Source organism: Podarcis tiliguerta (assembly GCF_965153285.1).
Source record: "Podarcis tiliguerta genome assembly, chromosome: 17".
In the NCBI taxonomy this organism is placed as follows: Eukaryota; Metazoa; Chordata; class Lepidosauria; order Squamata; family Lacertidae; genus Podarcis; species Podarcis tiliguerta.
In genome coordinates, this window is record NC_139550.1 from 39,548,347 (window position 1) to 39,567,998 (window position 19,652).

A 19,652-nucleotide genomic window follows, 5' to 3' on the forward strand; every position below is an offset into this window, starting at 1 on the left:
GAACAGAATGTGAGTAAACTCTTTTTATACTTTTGTAAAAGACTGTGTCGTCTCTTATATTTTATGAGGGAATAAGGGGAAATACCAGAACAGTTATTATAGAGGCTTTAGCGAGCCTGAGCAAATGTAGCCGCTGCAAATTTAAAAGAAGGGAATGGTACTCTGCTGAAATTGTGGAACTTGTTAACACAGGTTGGATAAGGATATAATCAGACAATATATCCTCTCCTGCATCCCTGAACATTCCCACAGTATGGAGATACCATGAAATGCTCTCATAGGATGCTGTTGCGTGAGCTTTTTAAACTGAGGATGAACCATAAAGCAGAATTCTCAAAGCATATAAATGAGTTTACTGCTATAGTACAAAAGATTCAACTCACGGAAAGCCCACTCAGTGAAGATATGAAGACTTCTTTCTTTCTAGCATCATTAGGATCCACATTTGATGTATTTGCTTGATTATAAAGAAGGTTTAACTTTTAAAGATCTGACTGCATATTTGAGACAGGAATGCAAAGCAAGAGCCGAGTCTCCAGTCCAAAATGTGAGGAGTAAAGACACTAATTATGCGTCTAGACAGTTTACAAAGGCCAAAGACACACCCAAGAAGGTTGTGTGCTTTAAGTATAACAAAGAGGGCCACATTGCAAGGAACTGTAAGGATCCAAACAAGAAAAAGAAAAGAAGGGGAAACGTGAACACACCTTACTTTTGCAAGAAAAGAGTTTAACTGTTCAGAGACGTGAAAATAAATGGATTGTTGACTCTGGAGCTTCTTCACATTTTGGATATAAAAAGGACTATTTTACTGATATTAATGATATTGCTAAATCTCATATTGAAATTGCAGGTGGCAATGTTGTTAAACCTCAAGGTGCAGGTTCTGTAACTTTGAAATGTAATATAAACAATGAAGCAATGGATACTATTGTGGAAAGAGTTTTATATGTTCCACAACTGAGTTGTAATATGCTTAGTGTGTCCAGTTTGGACAGAAAATGTTTTCAAATAATGTTTGGTAATGGAGAATGTAATGTGACTAAGAATGGTGAAGTGTTTGTTCAAGCCAAGCTAATAAATGGCATATATGAGGTTGATCTTTCAGAGAAGCAGTCTGCTAAGGTGGCACACTCAAACCATCAGCATGAGGCGGACCTGGAGCTGTGGCACAGAAGACTTGGACACAGAGACACCAACACCATTCTGGATCTACAGAAAAGAGCTTGCAAGGGGACTGCACGTAACAAAGAGCAACACAACACCGACAAAATGTATAAGTTAAACTTTCATTTCCTCCTTGGACCGAGCAGAGAAGCAACAAAGTCCTTGACATAGTCTACAGTGACTTATGTGGACCTATGAATGTTCCTTCAATGGGGAAGAAGAGGTACATACCAATATTTCTTGATGATTTTTCAAAGTATTGTGCAGTGTTATTTCATCAAGGAAAAGAATGAAATGCTGGAAATGTTCAAGGACTAACTTGCAATGGTGAAGAACAAATTCCAGAGAGCTCCAGCTATGCTAATGACTGACAATGGGGGGTGAATATTGTTCAAATGACATGCAATCGCTCCTAGCGAAGGAAGGAATTGAGCATGTAACCACAATTCCTGATACCCCACAACAGAACTCCATAGCTGAGAGAAAGTTCAGGTCCATCATGGAGATGACAAGGTGCATGTTAAAGGATGCATCCCTACCCCATAAGTTGTGGGCAGACGCAGTATGCACTGCAGTGTATCTCCAGAACATATTGCCAACAAAGGAAGCTGAACGCACATCTTTTGAACTTTGTCATTGCAGAACTCCCAACCTTAAATAAGTTGGAGTTCTTGTTATTAAATGTACCAAGAAAAAAGCACACCAAGAACTCAGGCCAATGTAAGTTTCAATAGTGGGAGTGGTCCCTCAATCAATAGTCAATAGTAACAAAAACTAATCAATTCAAAAGTATGTATTCTGACAAGGATTACAAACTCAAATAGAGATTACAAACCCTAACAGAGATTACAAACTCAAACTCATAAAGATATGTATAACACAATAATTCGTTACAAAGATTTTCTCTTTTTCACTCGACAATAATGTTGATCCTTATAATTTATCAGCTTGCAGATGGAGACTCAGTTTCAAGCATAGAGCAGAAGTCAGAAGTCAATTATGGGTTAGAAACCAGGACAGGGCCCTGTTTCAATGTATTCACCTTCATCAGCTAATTTTTAAAGGGTCGTGTAAGTTTGAAGACTTTCGGATAAATATATCCTGTTATTTACATTTCTCAGGGATAACAAGTACGTGTGGGTAGATCAAGGTGTGCGCACAGAAAAGCTCAAGATACACGTTTGCCTCATCTTAGAAAGGAAAGCGCTTCCAAGGGTGCTTCCAGATGACCTGATTTTTAAGCATTCATCCTGCTTTGTTTACATGGAGATTAGGTGACATTAGAAATTTAAGGAGGATTCATCCTGAATTGTTTGCAGGGAGATTAGATGACAGACCACCAACCTTTATTTGCTGTGTGGGATTGGATCCCACTCTAAAATACCCACTGTGTGGAACTGCCTTGAAACATGAGCAGAGAAAACACTTGGGCGCCTGAGTCAAAACAAGCTGAATGAGCCACCTAAGGACAGGCACTGCCACTTACCTGACTACCTTAACACCGTTGCGTATAACTTCCATGTCAACGGAGAAGTTGCCATTGGCATGAGCCACCAGGTTGAGATCGGAGAACTCTGCCTGCAGGAGACACCCACAAGACCTAGTCATGGACCAAGCAGCACACACAGTACAGTCAGCAGCCCCCCGCCTGACTCTATGGAGGGACCAGGGATACACAGAAAGCCTGAAAGACATAGGCAGGACAGTTCACAGGTTCGCAACTGGAATGGTTTCGTGTGCTGACTTAAGTCCCAGGAAACCCCTGGTCCTTTCAAGAATCTCTTCAGTAAGAAGATCAGGAATTTTATTTATTTATAAATGTTTTTAGACTGCCTTTCTGTGTACACTCATCCAGTGCAGCTACAACAGAATATATAGAACCAAAAAGCTACCACACCCCTCACTCAAGGGCATTGGGCTGGTATTAGCAGAGCCATCTTTCCCATAGGGCTTAGTGAATCATAGAGTTGGAAGAGACCACAAGGGCCATCGAGTCCAACCCCCTGCCAAGCAGGAAACACCATCAGAGCACTCCTGACATATGGTTGTCAAGCCTCTGCTTAAAGACCTCCAAAGAAGGAGACTCCACCACACTCCTTGGCAGCAAATTCCACTGTCGAACAGCTCTTACTGTCAGGAAGTTCTTCCTAATGTTTAGGTGGAATCTTCTTTCTTGTAGTTTGGATCCATTGCTCCGTGTCCGCTTCTCTGGAGCAGCAGAAAACAACCTTTCTCCCTCCTCTATGTGACATCCTTTTATATATTTGAACATGGCTATCATATCACCCCTTAACCTCCTCTTCTCCAGGCTAAACATGCCCAGCTGTCGCACCAGGGCACCAGCCTCTCAGGGGCGCCCCAGCAAGTGGGGGAGCTGCGCGGCTTTGCCGGCAGCCTCCGCTTTCCCTGCACACCCACCAGCTGCCATATTGCTCTCCCGCAGTGGCATGGGGGAGAGTTGCCCTCCCGATGGCTGGCAGTGTGCAGCTTCGCCATCCCCCCACTATCTGTGGTAATTTGGGGGTGCTGGGCGGATATTTGCACCCCTGTTCCGCATCTGCTAAAGACGGCCCTGGGTATTAGCTTAAAAAAAATCATGCCTGGTCCAAGGGGGAAAAGCACAATTTCACATTGCAGCAGTTAAAAGAAGCCCATTTTTAACCAGGGCTTGAGCTGATTGACATCCAACGCCTTTTAAAAATATGTTGGGGAGGGGGAGGTTAATCGTGCTGTTTTTGTTTTTATTAAGTATTGTTTTTATATTGTGATTTTATGTTGTAACTGCTCTGAAATGTGCAGGTATAGGGTGGTGTGCAAATTTAAGAATAAATAAAATTAATGAATAAATGGTGTATGTGCATTTTGCACAAGGTTGGTAGACTTTGGGGTTCAAGTAAAAGAAGAAAGCAGCTCCAACCAGCCTGAATTCCGCCTCCCCCATTGCAAGGCTCATTCTCAGTTCACATGGGTAAACCAAGACCTAAGCAACCGCCCTGCATGAACTCAGTGTGCACCCAAAACACAACAGACTTCACCATAATGCACAGAGGTTCCTCCAACGACAAACCAACAATTAAATGCCAATGCATCTATCAATCTTCAGAAGAGATTCAGAATATGATGCACAATTGTTTGAGCTGAACGCTTTTCTTATAGGGGTTTACATAGGTCTGCTTTCCGTTGCATGTTGTGTGTTTTTGTATGTGTGAGTCTGCTTGTTTGTTTCCCCTTTGAAATAAAAAAGGGGGAGACAAAGTGATGTTAAAAGGATTCTCAGAAAGTAAGACTTCTTGGAAACTGCTGACCTAAACCATCAGCCCTGAGTTTCACTTCCTGCTCTCGCTGTGGTTGTTGCGTCCATTATTTCTGAGTCAGGCAGAGGTTTGCGCCAGTGGCTCAGCCACAAAAGCCGCCTCAGGACCTTGCCCTGGGCTCAGCCTCAGGCCGGGGGGAAGAGAGTGAACAATGAACGGCAACTTTGCCTCCCCCAGGGAGGACAGAGAGGGTCAGGATGAGGCCGGAGCTTCTTTCATAAACGGGCAGCGTGCTCACCTATTGCCAACTGCAGACACACATGGTGTCTTCAGGGTTTAAAATGTGAGCTTCCTCAGTGACAAATTTTGGCGATGTACATGCAGGCGACTAGTGTCAGTCTGGGGTCACAAACAGGACCACAGGTTTGAGGAGTTCTGCTCTTAGATCAGCGGGCCCCATAGGGAGCTGGGGGAGGCCCAAATTTGATGTGCATTGCCATTCAAACGATGTGTGTGCACATCACGTGAACAATTATGCAGGGTGGGGCTTAGCTGGCCCACCCATATATTATTCACGTTGGCACCCTTGGTTGGCCCCAAGGAGTGCTCTGGATCAGCTGCAACAGCAGCCATTTATATTTCCCACAATGCCACAAAAAGATGCTACCTTGAGGACATTGTGGAGATTTAAAATGGCAGCTCCCGGACCAAGCCACCCATCACTGACTGAAGCATCAGCTGGGGTGGGGCTGGTAGAGCAGGGGCCAGCAGTGGACCAGGCTGCAAGTCGAGGGCTGCCATAGGTACCCAAAGGTGGGTGCTGCTTCTGGGTCTAGACAAATGTGCTTTCCAGCTCAAGATGGAGGAACTGCAACCACAGCAAACAGAATACACCATCCTGTTAGCCAAGCCCAGGCCAATGATAGCAAGCAAAGCCAAGTCAACCACTCCACTCCGCCTGCCGGTCCCAGGTGCCAAGATGGTGCACATCCTGTTCTTGTCGGAGCCTGTGGAGAGTGTGGACTGTGGAGAGTCCTCACTAGGTTCCAGCCTGAGCCCATAAGGCTTTTGGCTCTTGAGTCCCCCACACTGGACACTGGCTTACCTGCTCAACTTTGATGTCCATCTCCCCATGAAGCTTCTTCCCCTTGAAATATTTTGCCCTAGAAGAAGAAAGGCATTGTTAATGTCTCTGGCAGTAAGCAAAACACCACATTTAGCTCAGTTGGTAGAGCAGGAGACTCTTCGTCTTGGAGTCGTGGGTTCGAGCCCCACGGGTTGGACTGGACAATCCTCATGGTCCCTTCCAACTCTACGATTCTACAATTCTAATCTTGTCTGCATGGCCACACCACAGCCACAGTACAACAGGGCTGGATCCGAGCTAGGCCTATGAAGCCAAAAGATATCGATCCAATTCAAAGCACAAGAGGTGGGGCCCCTGTGGTCCTCCAGATGCTGCTAGATCCCCAACTCCCATCAGTCAGCATGCCCAATGGTCTGGGATGGCGGAGGCTGGAGACCAAAAGCCTCTGCAGAACCACAGGTTTCTCCCTGCCTTGAACTGGAGGGAACAGAAGTCCTGGGGTGATATGCAAAGTAGTTCTGTCAGCAAAAGGATTTCTGCAGCACAATGGAAGCCCCCCCCCCCCTCACACAGCCTAAATCTAGTCTAGGGGTTCCCTCCAACCCTCTAGAGCAGATATGGAGTGGACTCAAGGCACACACAGCTGGAAGGGAAGGGGAAATCCTGCTGCCCAGTGGTAATCCTTGTGCTGACAGGACGGCTTAGTACAATCCTGACCCTGGAAACTGAATTTGAGCAAGGATGGAGCATGAATGTGTGTGGCTATCTGCTGTTAAAGAATATTCCAGCCTTGGTCAGCATCTTTTCTGAGCACAATCATTCCTGCCTGCTCTGCGCTGCTTTATTGTATTACTGACATTTAAAACAGAATCCCTCTATCTTCGAGATCGGTTCCTACCCAAAGAAACCTATGGAACACGGCCTCCATCTCTTCCAAAACACATCAAGGCCTTCCAGAATGTAAAGATGGTTGGGTGCACTAAATGTCCAGTACTTTGTCATCTGTCACCAAGGAACCAGACGCATTCTCTCCCAGCAGCGCTCCTGGCATGGGGACGTCACATCATCAAAGCTCAGTATTTTGTTCCTGGGGAAATGAAACTCTCCCTTCCTCCTCCCACTTCCCATATTGCTGTTGTTTATTTATTTATTTATTGAACTGCTGTGTAAAGTGTGGTTGTTCAAATTATGGCAGGCTCCAATCTCCCCACAACTCTTGGTATTTTGCTGCCTGCAGCGGAAAATCAAAATTTGACACTCTGGGTACATATATTTTTAGCACCCACTCTAGTCATGGTTATAATTTGTTTCAAGCTGGTTCTAATAATGTGTTCTAATACTGCTGCGACCTGGGGCCTGCTGGTGGATAATAAATCTAATGATAATAATAGTAATTTTAAAATGGTGGTCCGCCTTCCACTCATGAATCCACCAGGACATTCACACAAGCCTCACAGAAGCGCACAGGAGCCACGCAACCCTTCTGTTTCCAAAAGCAGTCAGCGATGCCACTGGACTTTCACAAACAATGCATGAAACGGAGGTTCATTCCCTGACCGGACTCAAGGATTGACTGCCTGTGTACATGGAAGGTCCATGCAGCCATCAAGGCAAACAGCCACCGGCGGACCTTCCATTGCCACTGTTTCCAGAGTTAGCCATCACAAATGTCTTTAATATGGAATCACGAAGAGCCACAAAGGCTATTTTCTACCCTCACAGTCAGAGCCAGTCCACCGCTATATACCAGCTGCTGAGAATTGAATGTCAGGGGAGAACTCAAGTCCTGCTGGCAGGCTTCGCACCTGGCTGGCCACTGTGAGAAGAGGGTGCTGGACTCTCATCATGTTCTCATCAGCTTGGGTGACTAAATCCACTGGCGGTGTCCTTTAGTCCACAAAAACTGATGCTATAATGGGTTGGTCTTTAAGGTACCACAGGACTTTGCAGTGTGCATATTTTAAAACCAGGACTCTGTTAAATCTTATTTTACAGCCACCTAACCTAGAGGCTTGTGGTGGTGAAATCCACCACACCTAGCGGCAATGAATCCCACAGGCTAGTTACATATTCTGTGAAGCAATATTTCCTTTTGTCTCTCCTGGCCTCCTATTGAGGCCATCAATGGCTTCAAAGGCAGTTAACCCACAGGCACAATCACAGCTGGTCAGGGCCAGGGCTTTGGGGTCCATTTTGCAGCCCATTCTAATCCCCTTTCAGCAAATCCAGTTCTTGTAATATGGCGCCCCCTCGTGCCCACACACAAAGATTCAGGTTCGTGGGAAATGGGCAGGGTAGGCAGGCAGGGCAGCAAGACCTTTGGAATTCTGCTTCCAGCTCTGAGGGAGTCTAGACACACAGCAGCTAAAAATAAGAAGCTTTCCCCTCCGTTTACAGCTCAGTCTCCTCTCAGCAACCAAACGCCCAGCAGGGACAGGACGGCGCAAACTGAAAGACGCAGCAGCAGCAGCGAGGGAGCCCGGCTGCAGACACACAGCTTAGAAGGGGAAAGCCAGGACCCAGCAGAGGGGCTTGCGCATCGTCCAAGCATAAGCACACCTGAAAGCATTCCCTGACAATGCTACTAGAACTTGTCATCCCCAGGGATCTTCAGCAACGGTTGTGCAGCTCTGGTGCCCAGCAGGGTCAGAATGAATGGTCTCCCCACCCTCTGCTCATTCCTTTTTTAAAAAAATAATAATGTTTTATTAAGATTTTCACATAGAAAAAAATAAAATAAAAAGAAAAATACGAAAAGAAAAACAAGTAAAAACAATTCCATTTTCATAGTATTACTTACATTCACTTGTTTCCCAGACTTCCCCACACCTCCCCTCTCTGTATTCCAATTCAAATATTTAATCAGCAAATCCCTTCCCTCTGTCTTATCTTTAACTTTATCTTAGTATATTATACCTTTAATTCTTCATCTTTTTAACCTTCGAATTTTCCATACTCCTTCACCACATTATTACTAATAACCCTTTAACCTCAACCCAACATCATTCTAACATTCATTAATTTTACAATATTTCTGTAGATAGTCTTTGAATTTCTTCCAATCTTCTTCCACCAGCTCTTCTCCCTAGTCTCGGATTCTGCCGGTCATTTCCGCCAATTCCATGTAGTCCATCACCTTCATCTGCCATTCTTCCAGAGTGGGTAGTTCTTGTGTCTTCCAATACTTCGCGATGAGTATTCTAGCTGCTGTTGTAGCGTACATAAAGAAAGTTCTGTCCTTCTTTAACGCCAATTGGCCAACCATGCCGAGGAGAAAGGCCTCTGGTTTCTTCTGGAAGGTATATTTAAATACCTTTTCATTTCATTATATATCATCTCCCCAAAAGCCTTAATCCTTGGGCACGTCCACCAAAGGTGAAAGAATGTACCTTCGGTTTCTTTACATTTCCAGCATTTATTATCGGGCAAATGATATATTTTTGCTAGCTTGACTGGTGTCATGTACCACCTGTATATCATTTTCATAATATTCTCTCTTAAGGCATTACATGCCGTAAACTTCATACCTGTGGTCCATAACTGTTCCCAGTCAGCCATCGTTATGTTATGTCCAACATCTTGTGCCCATTTAATCATAGCAGATTTTACTGTTTCATCCTGAGTATTCCATTTCAACAGCAAGTTATACATTTTTGACAAAATCTTAGTTTTGGGTTCTAACAGTTCTGTTTCCAATTTTGATTTTTCCACCTGGAAACCAATTTTTTTATCCAATTTATATGCCTCCATTATCTGATAATAATGAAGCCAATCTCGCACTTTATTTTTTAGTTTTTCTGCAATTTCAGTTTGTCTCCCTCTTGTTCCAGAATTTCCCAATATTTCAGCCATTTGGCCTCCATATTAAGCTTTTTCAGGGCCTTCGCTTCCATCAGTGACAACCACCTTGGGGTTTTATTTTCAAGTAGGTCTTTATACCTTATCCAAACATTAAACAGTGCTTTCCTGACAATATGATTTTTAAACATTCTGTGCACTTTAACCTTTTCATACCATAGATATGCATGCCATCCAAAAACATTGTTAAATCCTTCTAAATCCAAAATGTCTGTATTTTCAAGGAGCAGCCATTCTTTCAACCAGCAAAAAGCTGCTGATTCATAGTAAAGTTTAAGGTCTGGCAGGGCAAAGCCTCCTCTTTCTTTTGCATCAGTTAATATTTTAAATTTTATTCTTGGCTTTTTGCCCTGCCAGACAAATATAGAAATATCTTTCTGCCACTTCTTGAAACAATCCATTTTGTCAATAATTTGCAGTGTCTGAAACAAAAACAACATTCTAGGCAATACATTCATTTTTATCACAGCAATACGGCCTAGCAATGAGAGCTTCAAATTAGACCAAATTTCTAAATCTTTCTTCACCTCCGTCCAACATTTTTCATAATTGTCTTTAAATAATTTCCCGTTCTTAGCTGTCATGTTAATCCCCAGGTACTTCACTTTCTTAACCACTGTCAATCCTGTCTCATTCTGAAACCTTTCTCTCTCATTTTCTGTTAAATTTTTCTCCAGTACCTTTGTTTTTAACTTATTCAATTTAAATCCTGCAACTTGACCAAATTCCTGAATCAGTTCTAAAACTCTTTTTGTACTAGATTCTGGCTCCTGTAAAGTCAAAACTAAGTCATTTGCAAATGCTCTTAATTTATATTGTTTGGCTCCAACCTGTATCCCTTTAACCAATTGGTCCTTTCTAATCATATTCAGCAGGACCTCCAGGACCGATATAAATAGCAGTGGAGAGATTGGGCAACCTTGTCGTGTTCCTTTTTCTATTCTGAACTCCTCCGTTACAACATTGTTAACAATTAGTCTAGCTTTTTGTTCAGAATAAATTGCACCTATACCATTTTCAAATTCTTGTCCTACCCCCATCCCCTGGAGATTCTTCTTCATAAAACTCCAAGAAATATTGTCAAAGGCTTTCTCTGCGTCCACAAAAATCAAAACTGCCTTAGTATTAATTTTCTCTTGTAATAGTTCCAAAATGTCAATTACATTTCTCACATTGTCAGATAAATGTCTACCTGGGAGAAAGCCTGCTTGGCCTTTATGAATCTCCTCTACTAAAACTTTCTTTAATCTTCTAGCCAAAATGTCTGCAAAGATTTTATAATCCACATTTAGTAGTGATATGGGGCGGTAGTTCTTAAGTTGTGTCTTTTCAGTCTCTGTTTTTAGTATAAGTGTAATATAGGCTTCTTTCCACGACTCAGGTGCCTTTCTCCCCTCCAATATTTCATTACAAACTTCTTTCAGAGGTTGTATCAACCATTCTTTCAGAAGTCTGTAGTATCTAGAAGTCAGTCCATCCGGCCCTGGAGATTTACCCAATTGCATGTTCTGAATGGCACATTCTACCTCTTGTTCAGTTATTTTGTAGTTCAACCTTAGTTTATTTTCTTGAGAGATTTTTTGTAGTCCATTCAATTTCAAGAATTGATCTATGTCCACCTCTTTCTGTGGCTGTTGTGTATATAGCTGTGTAAAATACCTCTGGAAACAATTTCTAATCTCAACTGGGTTCTGTATAGTCCTTCCTTCAACCTCCAAATTAGTAATAGTGTTTAATTTTTGTCTTTTTCTCATTTGCCAAGCTAACAATTTCCCACACTTGTTTGCCGGTTCAAAAGTCTTTTGTCCCATTTGTCTAATTTTCTACTCTATCTCTTGATTTATCATTTGCATATATTGTACTTGCTATAACTTTATTTCTCTCAGAATTTCCTGTGACTTTGGTTTTGATCTCAGTCTCTTCTCACTTTCTTTTATCTTCTCCAAAATTATCCCTCTCCTTTCCTGTTGTGCTCTCTTCTTTAATGTATTTTGTTGTATCAAGAACCCTCTCATAACAGCTTTGCTTGCGTCCCAGATTACCCTTTTCTCAACTGTAGTGTTCATATTTATCTCAAAATAATCTCTCAATGCTTTTTGGGCCTTCTTGGTCACTTCTTCATCCCTAAATAAAGTGTCATTCATCTTCCATCTGAAGGAACCAATTGATATTAAGTTCATCACCGTCTTCACTGCGTTATGGTCGGAGCAAGTTTTTGGGCAGATTTCCCCTTTTTTTATCTTTGGTGCCATACCTCTAGTTATCCAAATTTGGTCAATTCTTGTCCATGTCATTTTGGCTTCAGAAAAGAAGGTTCCTTCTCTCCCCAGGGGGTTCTTTGTTCTCCAAATGTCCACTAAGTCCAAATTATCTGTCAACTTGAAAAAGGTTTTCGGTAGTCTACCATCTTTAGTGACTACCTGTCGTTGTGCCTTGTCCATATTTGTAGATACTACTCCATTCATGTCCCCCATCAAAATCACATTGCAATCCAAATAGTCTGTCAATGTCTCATGCAATTTTTTAAAAAATTCAGATTCCCCTTCATTTGGTGCATATACACCTACTATCAAGAATTTCTTTCCATGTCTTTGTATTTCAATTGCCACAAATCTTCCTTGATCATCTTTAAAAATAAATTTCGGTGATAGGCTCTCCTTGGCATAAATCACAACTCCTCCTTTTTTGACTCTGTCTGAAGAAATAAACTCCTGACCCATTCTCTTATTAATCAATATTTATCTATGTAGCCTTATCACATGGGTTTCCTGTAAACAAATCAAGTCCAATTGTTCCTTTTTTAATAAATGAAAAATCCTTTTCCTTTTCTGCGGAGAGTTCAAACTGTTACAATTCCAGCTTAATAGTTGCAGAGACATGTTGTTTTTACTTTGCTTTTCCACCAGTTGCTCCCAAAGCGTCTTCTTGTTCTGTTGGTGTCTGTGGTTTCACCTTGTCCAAATTGCCCAAACCAAGGATTGCTTTTGCCCTTTCTATTGTTTCTCTTTCTGATGCTCTTTCTGATGCACTTTGCTCTTTTAGAGGTTCTTTCTGTAGGTCCTCCTCGTGGTCTTTCAGAAATCTGTCCTTATCTTCCATTGATCTTATTTTAATCTTTCTTCCTTTGATGCTAAAAGATAGGCCTTGGGGGAATTCCCACCTGAAGATGATATTGTTTCTTCTCAGCTGGGCGACCAAATCTCCGTAGTTGGATCTGAGTTCCAAGAGATGTTTCGGAATGTCCTTAAATATTTCCACTCTTGACTGATTTATTTTCAAAGCCTTTTGGAAATGCAGTCCCAAGATTTTATCTCTCTCCTCTTTGGATCTGAGCGTTATCAAACAGTCTCTCACCTTAGTCTTCCTTCCGCCTCTTCCAAGTCTAAATGCACTCACTATCTTGGATCTTTCCCCAGATCCAGATCCCAAAAATCTGCAAATTCCTTCATAAGAAAGTCACTTAATTTGTCTTGTTCAAGTTCCGGTACTGCCCTGATCCTTAAGTTTGTTTGCTTCTCTTTCAGTTCAATCATAGACAGCACTGATCTATGATCCTCCAGTTGTCTGTGTATCGGTGGTATTTTCTCTTCTGCGGCCACAGCTATCTCCTTTGCTTCCTCAGCTGTCTTTCGGGTCGTGGAAGATTCTTCTAGCAATTTCTGTATAGTCTCTGTGTTAGTAGTAACCTTTTGGCCCAAATTATTAATACTTGCAGTATTTTGATCTATTTTGGATGATGCTTCCCCAATTCGTTTATTTGTTTCAGCTACTTCTGCTGTCAAATTATTCAATGACTCCTGGATTTTAGCCAGTCCCGCAGCTAAAACTTCGTCGGTTGACATACCTTTTGGTTTGGGTTGTGCGGAAGCACCCCCTGGTGGGCCAGATGTTGAGGCTCTTCTCTGATGTCCAGTGCCCGCGTGAAAGGATCTGCCAGACCTTGTTGTTTTTTCCTGAAGCAGTTCTATTTCTTCTTTCCCATCTGCCATACCACTCTAGATAAAAATTCAAGGTCTTTCCCACAGCTGCAACTATGTTGCAATACAGTGGAAATTCCCCCAGTTATTTTTGTAGCAATTCCAACATCCACTAGGGGGACACAATATCAACAAGTTGTTACTTTAGTAAAAATGTCCTCTTTTCTTCTCATGTCCCCCTTTCTTCAGTAGTAACAAAAATATCAACCTCCCTTAGTCCCAGATACTTTGATATCAAAATAGACCCAACAGAAACTCTGTAACTGTCTTTGCAGAGTTAAGTGTCAAAAAAGTACTTTAGTGATTCCTCTATATGGCATATTATTGTCCATTGACAGCCTGAGACCAGGTTTTCGAGCGGTAGATCTTAAACATATCTTTTTGTCTGCAGGAAATAAATCATTCCATCCTATCCCCCCTCCTCTCCTGCTCTCCGGAGGGAAGACCTCTCGTTAGATGTTCAGATTTTAGTCTCCTTCAACAACGTCTTTTAAAGTTTTAGCTCGCAGACTCTTTGCTTTGATCTATTTACAGGGAGCGGAAGGTGGATTTCCTGTTTATGCCTTACCGCTTCGGTTCCGATTTAATTTATTTCTAATTTCTGTATCCAAATTTTTTGTCCAGTTTAGTATCCAAGTTTCCTTATATCTGCTTTTTCCCCTACTCACGGATAGATCTTTTAGAGTCCAAATTGTCCCAGGAAAAAGCCGGCGCTCTCCGGTAACAGCTATGCGGCTTCGCTCCAAAAAAGAAGCAGTCGACTCTCAGCACCGCGCCACACTCCCCGCCACGCTCCGGAGCCCGTACTGGGTTCCTTTGTCGATTTGGGGGGGCGCTGAAGGTGCCCGCCGAGTCCCACGGTCGTAGGCTGCACCCGCCTACGATTTCAGGGGTCCCCACTTCGCCGCAGCGGTAAGACCCAGCTTCTTCAGAGCTCGTCCCTCCGGAGCTCAGAGGGATTCCGCCATTACCGATGGCGCCGACCTGGAAGACCAACCTTTGCCCACTTGCAGTGGTTTGGCACTGTAGCTGCTCGCCAGTTAGCGTGCCCATGGCTATGGCAGGTGGGGAGTTTAGCCCCAAATGGCTGGAGGGCACCATGTTGGCAAAGCCTGCCCTAAACCCCATATTTCCAGCACAGTTAGAGGAGAACCTAGGAGTCCCTGACTGCCTCAATTCACCAAGTCGAGCTTTGCCTTCCGAGTTTGGGAACAGGTAGCCCACCAAAACGCCCAGGCATCATTCCTGTCAGAATTGGGCTGAGAATCTCATGACCCTTCTTCCTCTCAAATCATGAGACCAGAGATTCTCAAACTGCCTCCCTTTACAACTAGACTCAGACACCCGGCAGATGATTCTGGGCTGCTTTCTAGGGCACACATTGGGCTCCCTCCCACCCACCCCCCTTTTTTGCAGGGGGAGGCATGTTCCAGTCAGTCCTATTTGACCTCCCTCTTTCTGGCTGAATTCTGCCCCAATAAATGCCCCTTTTTCTGGCTCAGTAACACCCTACTCTGCAATTAGAGCCAGGGACAACCCAGGAGCCACCCCCCTTCCAGATCACAGGGCCCTGCTGGAGAAAAAAAACCTGCCTGAGCCACCTCTCAGTGTCCCTGCCCTTCTCCCCCCCCCCCGCCCGCAACAGCAGGCCCTTTTCTCTTCACAAGGAGAGAGCCGACTCCTGCGCCCACAGCACCCTTTGCGCCTTTCTCCGAACTTCCGCACAGGGCAGACCTAGGGGTTGGCTATGCGGGCCCCCACCAAGGGCACAGGCTCAGGGGGGGGGCATAAAAAAACCCTCTCCACTCTGGCTCGGAGTGGCTAGCGGCCTGTGCGCCCCACATCTCCTCGCCAAGGGCGCAAGGGAGCCCAGATATGGCTCTGCTTCCGCGCTGCATGTTTAAAGCAGCGCCACACCATTTCTAAGCAGCCTGGGCTTCTGCCAGAATGTCCTGGCGACGGTAGTGTTAGAAGCGACGAGAGTGGGGAGACCACCCCACCCTATTCCCCTCAGAGAGTTACAACTCCCGTAGTGCTTTCACAGCCTCTTTGCAGGGAACTCCGACAATTGTTCCCTAGGCTTCTCTGAGTCGAGGGGCAACGAAGTGAACTATGCCCCGCTCCCCTTCCGGGATCCCCTAGGCGCAAAGATTATGTTTAAATCCTATGAAGCGGCTATTTGGAGGGGGCAGAGAGAGATTACCCCTCTCGATTACCCCCCCCCCTCCAGTCTCCGATCCCGGACCGTTTTTCTCTCCCCCGCTCCATTCTGTGGCTGGAACATCTCTGAGGCGCCCCCGCAACCGTCTGACTCAGTCGGATGAGAGAGGGAGGAGAGAGAGAGAGAGACGAGGATGCTTCAGCCGTGCGCACCGCGAGAGGAGCTGAGCGCCTAAGCGCTTCCTCTCTGCGGATCCCAAGATCCTGCCTAGCCTATCCCCCCGCGGTGCGAGACCATCTCCCTCGCGAGCTATTCTGGAGCCCGAGCGCTGCAGAACTCCCAAGCTAAAGGCCAGCAATCGGTGGAAAGGAACGCCTGGCAGGGCATTTGCAAAGCACGCTGCCTTGGAACAACAGTGGTCCCTTCTTAGCATCGAACTCTCCCCCGGCCAACGATGGTTGCATCCTAAAACTCAGACTTTTCCGCATCGCAAAACAACCACCGCCACCCCAAACTCATCCATACGGAAGCCTACACACACGTACGCATTGTAACTAAAGTCTGCGTGTCGAAGGGTGCAGCTGTCTCTGCTAAATAAATCCGCATTCCCTTCCCCGATCTCTCTGCAGCAATGGAAAACTGCGCTTGGGGGGAGAGAACGTGTGAACCTTCGGGAGACTGCAGCCTGCGGTGCTACGGATGCGTGTTTCTTCCGTAGATGCATTTTTCTGTACAAAACGCGACCTTGTCTCCCTTCACGATTTTTCAGCCTAGTTATGAATCACTCCCCCCGAAAGCTACTGAAATCTGCCCGACGGAGAGTCTCTTGCTAAAAACTGCAGCGAAAACAGCTAGCAAGGGGACGTGAGCTGTTTTCGCTGCAGTTTTTAGAAAGTTAATGGGCCTCTCAGGAGGACAGATGGCAACAGCTTTCTGAAAAAGCATTTCATAGGTAGTCTGCAAAATCCTGCACCATTCCAAATCACCTGTTTCCGGGCTCCTCAAGAAAACTGCAAAATCCCATGGTAGCCTGCACTGCATTCCTGACGCCTTCAATTTATGCAAAGCCCTGCATTGAAATTTTGGGTTTACCCTCCAGGAGGCAGGACCCTGTTCTTCTGCTGCAGGATGCACGCCCTGCTAGATAGGATGCTATTTACTTACAGAACATAGCAGACTGCTTTGTTGCACAGTGCTGCATCTTCTGCGCAGCAGTCACCTTGCAAACACGCATATCATCTGCGTTGCAACATGGACAGCTTCTGCTGCATCTTCTTACAGGCTCTAACATGTTCTTACAGGCTCCTATTCTGTATTATCCAACTCAAACCCTCAAAAGCCCCCAAAATGTGTACAGCTCAGTTGGTGATTCTTAATCTCAGGGTCATGTGGTCAAGCTGCACATTGGGCAAAAAGATTCCTGCATTGCAGGGGGTACCTCCCAGTTCTACAATTCTATGATTGTACAGTGGTACCTCGGGTTAAGGGGACGTGGGTGGCGCTGTGGGTAAAAGCCTCAGCGCCTAGGGCTTGCTGATCGAAAGGTCGGCGGTTCGAATCCCCACGGCGGGGTGCGCTCCCGTTGTTCGGTCCCAGCGCCTGCCAACCTAGCAGTTCGAAAGCACTCCCGGGTGCAAGTAGATAAATAGGGACCGCTTACTAGCGGGAAGGTAAACGGCGTTTCCGTGGGCGGCTCTGGCTCGCCAGAGCAGCAATGTCACGCTGGCCACGTGACCCGGAAGTGTCTTTGGACAGCGCTGGCCCCCGGCCTCTTGAGTGAGATGGGCGCACAACCCTAGAGTCTGTCAAGACTGGCCCGTACAGGCAGGGGTACCTTTACCTTACCTCGGGTTAAGAACTTAATTCGTTCCGGAGGTCCGTTCTTCACCTGAAACTGTTCTTAACTTGAAGCACCACTTTAGCTAACGGGGCCTCCTGCTGCCGCCACTGCGTGATTTCTGTTCTCATCCTGAAGCAAAGTTCTTAACCCGAGGGACTATTTTAGCAGAGTGTATAACCTGAAGTGTTTGTAACCCGAAGGACCACTGTATGCTGCTTGGGTTACAGCCATTCCATTGCACGCTGCCTCTAACTCAAGTTGTGTGGATGGAGTCTGTTCTGATGCCTGACAAACAACACAGCAACATTTGCCTGCTCAATGTGCATGGAAAACTACACTGGAACATGCTTACTAGTTGCCTAGAGGTGAGGGGACTTTTCACCCCAAGGGCCACATTTTCTTCTGGGTGCCACATTCCATTCTGGGAGGCAAAAGTTGGAAGAGAAAGTCATGTGAATTTTACCTTTGTACAGTAGGCTGGTTTCTACCCACAGATCTTTCTGTCCTCCCACAGGGCAAGCAAAATGCATGATCAGACTTCCAAGGATCTATTCCAGGCAGGCAAAGCCATTAAAGAAGGAGGGAAAGCAGGACCAGTATGAGGTGCGGCCTGGGCCCAGTCCCAAGGGCCAAGTGCAGACAGCACCCATGTAGCCCTAGTCTTCCAATGAATGCCCACTTCAGTTTTCAAAAAAAATATGCTTTGTCAGGCTGAGCGTTTCTGAACATGTGCAGAGCGTAGCCACACATGCACATATCACGGAAAGGAACAAAGTGGGCTTCTTTAAGAAGAAGATGTAAGGGCATTTTAAAATTAACTGCTTTTAATAATCTTTAAAAACCTTTTGAAGATGGTTCAGAAACTTCAGCTGGTGCAGAATTTGGTGGCCAGGTTGCCCACTGGGGGAAGATGGTTAGAGCATATATATACATCACCAATCCTAGCCTGACTGCACTGGCTGCCAAGTAGTTTCTGGGTCCAATTCAAAGTGCTGGCTTTGACCTATAAAGCCCTAAACGGCTCAAGGACTGCCTCTCCCCATATGAACTGACCCAGACCCTGAGATCATCCTCTGAGGCCCTTCTTCCTGCGCCTCCTCCACAAGAGGAGCAACACGAGAAGGGGCCTTTTCTGCGGTGGCCCCCATTTGTGGAATGTTCTCCCCAGGGAGGTTCAGCTGAGGTCTTCACTATGTACCTTTAGGAGCCAGATGAAAACATTCCTCTTCAACCAGGCCTTTGGCTGATTAATATCTTAAAGGTAAAGGGACCCCTGACCATTAGGTCCAGTCGCAGACGACTCTGGGGTTGCGGTGCTCATCTCGCTTTATTGGCCAAGGGAGCCGGCGTACAGCTTCCGGGTCATGTGGCCAGCATGACTAAGCCACTTTTGGCGAACCAGAGCAGCGCATGGAAACGCCGTGTACCTTCCCGCCAGAGCGGTACCTATTTATCTTGCATTTATACTTGCACTTTGACATGCTTTCGAACTGCTAGGTTGGCAGGAGCAGGGACTGAGCAACGGGAGCTCACCCCATTGCGGGGATTTGAACCGCCGACCTTCTGATCAGCAAGCCCTAGGCTCTGTGGTTTAACCCACAGCACCACCCACGTCCCATCGATTAATATCTTATACCTTTTTAAAATGTGTTTGTGAGGGTGTGGTGAAGGTTTTTTTTGGTTTGGGGGGTTGTTCTTGTTTTTATTATGTAATTTGTGGTTTTATATTGCATTTTTATGTTGTGATCTATGGGTGAAGGGTGGTTTAAAAATAAATAAATATTTCTCATGTATCACCTTAAGATGGTTGTTTAAAAGGCAATGATGATGATCACAATAGTACAAATGAAAATAGGAAAACAGTGAAAATGCTCAGCACACCTTCTCCAGCCTTCTGCTTTGTTCTTTCCCTCCCTGGCTTGTTATCCACCTGTTCCAACAGATGTTCACAAAGCAAGAATTTCTGGTTGCGCCTGTAAAATTCATTTTAGCTAACAGCTCCTAGTTCTCTGATAAGAAATTTTATTTCTTACTGCAGGGCACTGCATTCTACACTGCTAACAAGCAGCACTGCTTATCATGAAATAGTCATTGGATGCACATCTTGCTCCTTGCAATTCTGCAGCAAAATCAGAGGAGGAATAAGACTGCAAAGCAACTCTCTCAGCATCTACCTTGATAGAGTTTTACTGCACAAAACCTGATAATATAGCTGCCTTTTGCTTCTGACTTGTGCTTGCTAAAACCATTGCCCTCTGCAATGCAGCACACTGTCCCTGCAGTCTTGTACGGGTACTCAAATCCACCG

General features: G+C 45.0%; 2 protein-coding genes across 3 annotated transcripts in view; both read right to left on the reverse strand.

Moving 5' to 3' along the window:
• The window catches only part of LOC310668159 (uncharacterized protein), a 172,092-nt gene that overhangs the window by 100,899 nt on the left and 51,541 nt on the right, over positions 1–19,652 (reverse strand). The window lies entirely within an intron of this gene.
• The window catches only part of SYN1 (synapsin I), a 105,037-nt gene that overhangs the window by 68,785 nt on the left and 16,600 nt on the right, over positions 1–19,652 (reverse strand). For both annotated transcript variants that reach the window (XM_083421030.1, XM_083421029.1), the window contains exons 2-3: positions 5,527–5,584; positions 2,654–2,745 (exon numbers count right to left, since the gene is read on the reverse strand). In XM_083421030.1, the coding sequence (XP_083277156.1) occupies positions 2,654–2,745; positions 5,527–5,584 (150 nt within the window). The remainder of the gene's footprint in view (positions 1–2,653; positions 2,746–5,526; positions 5,585–19,652) is intronic.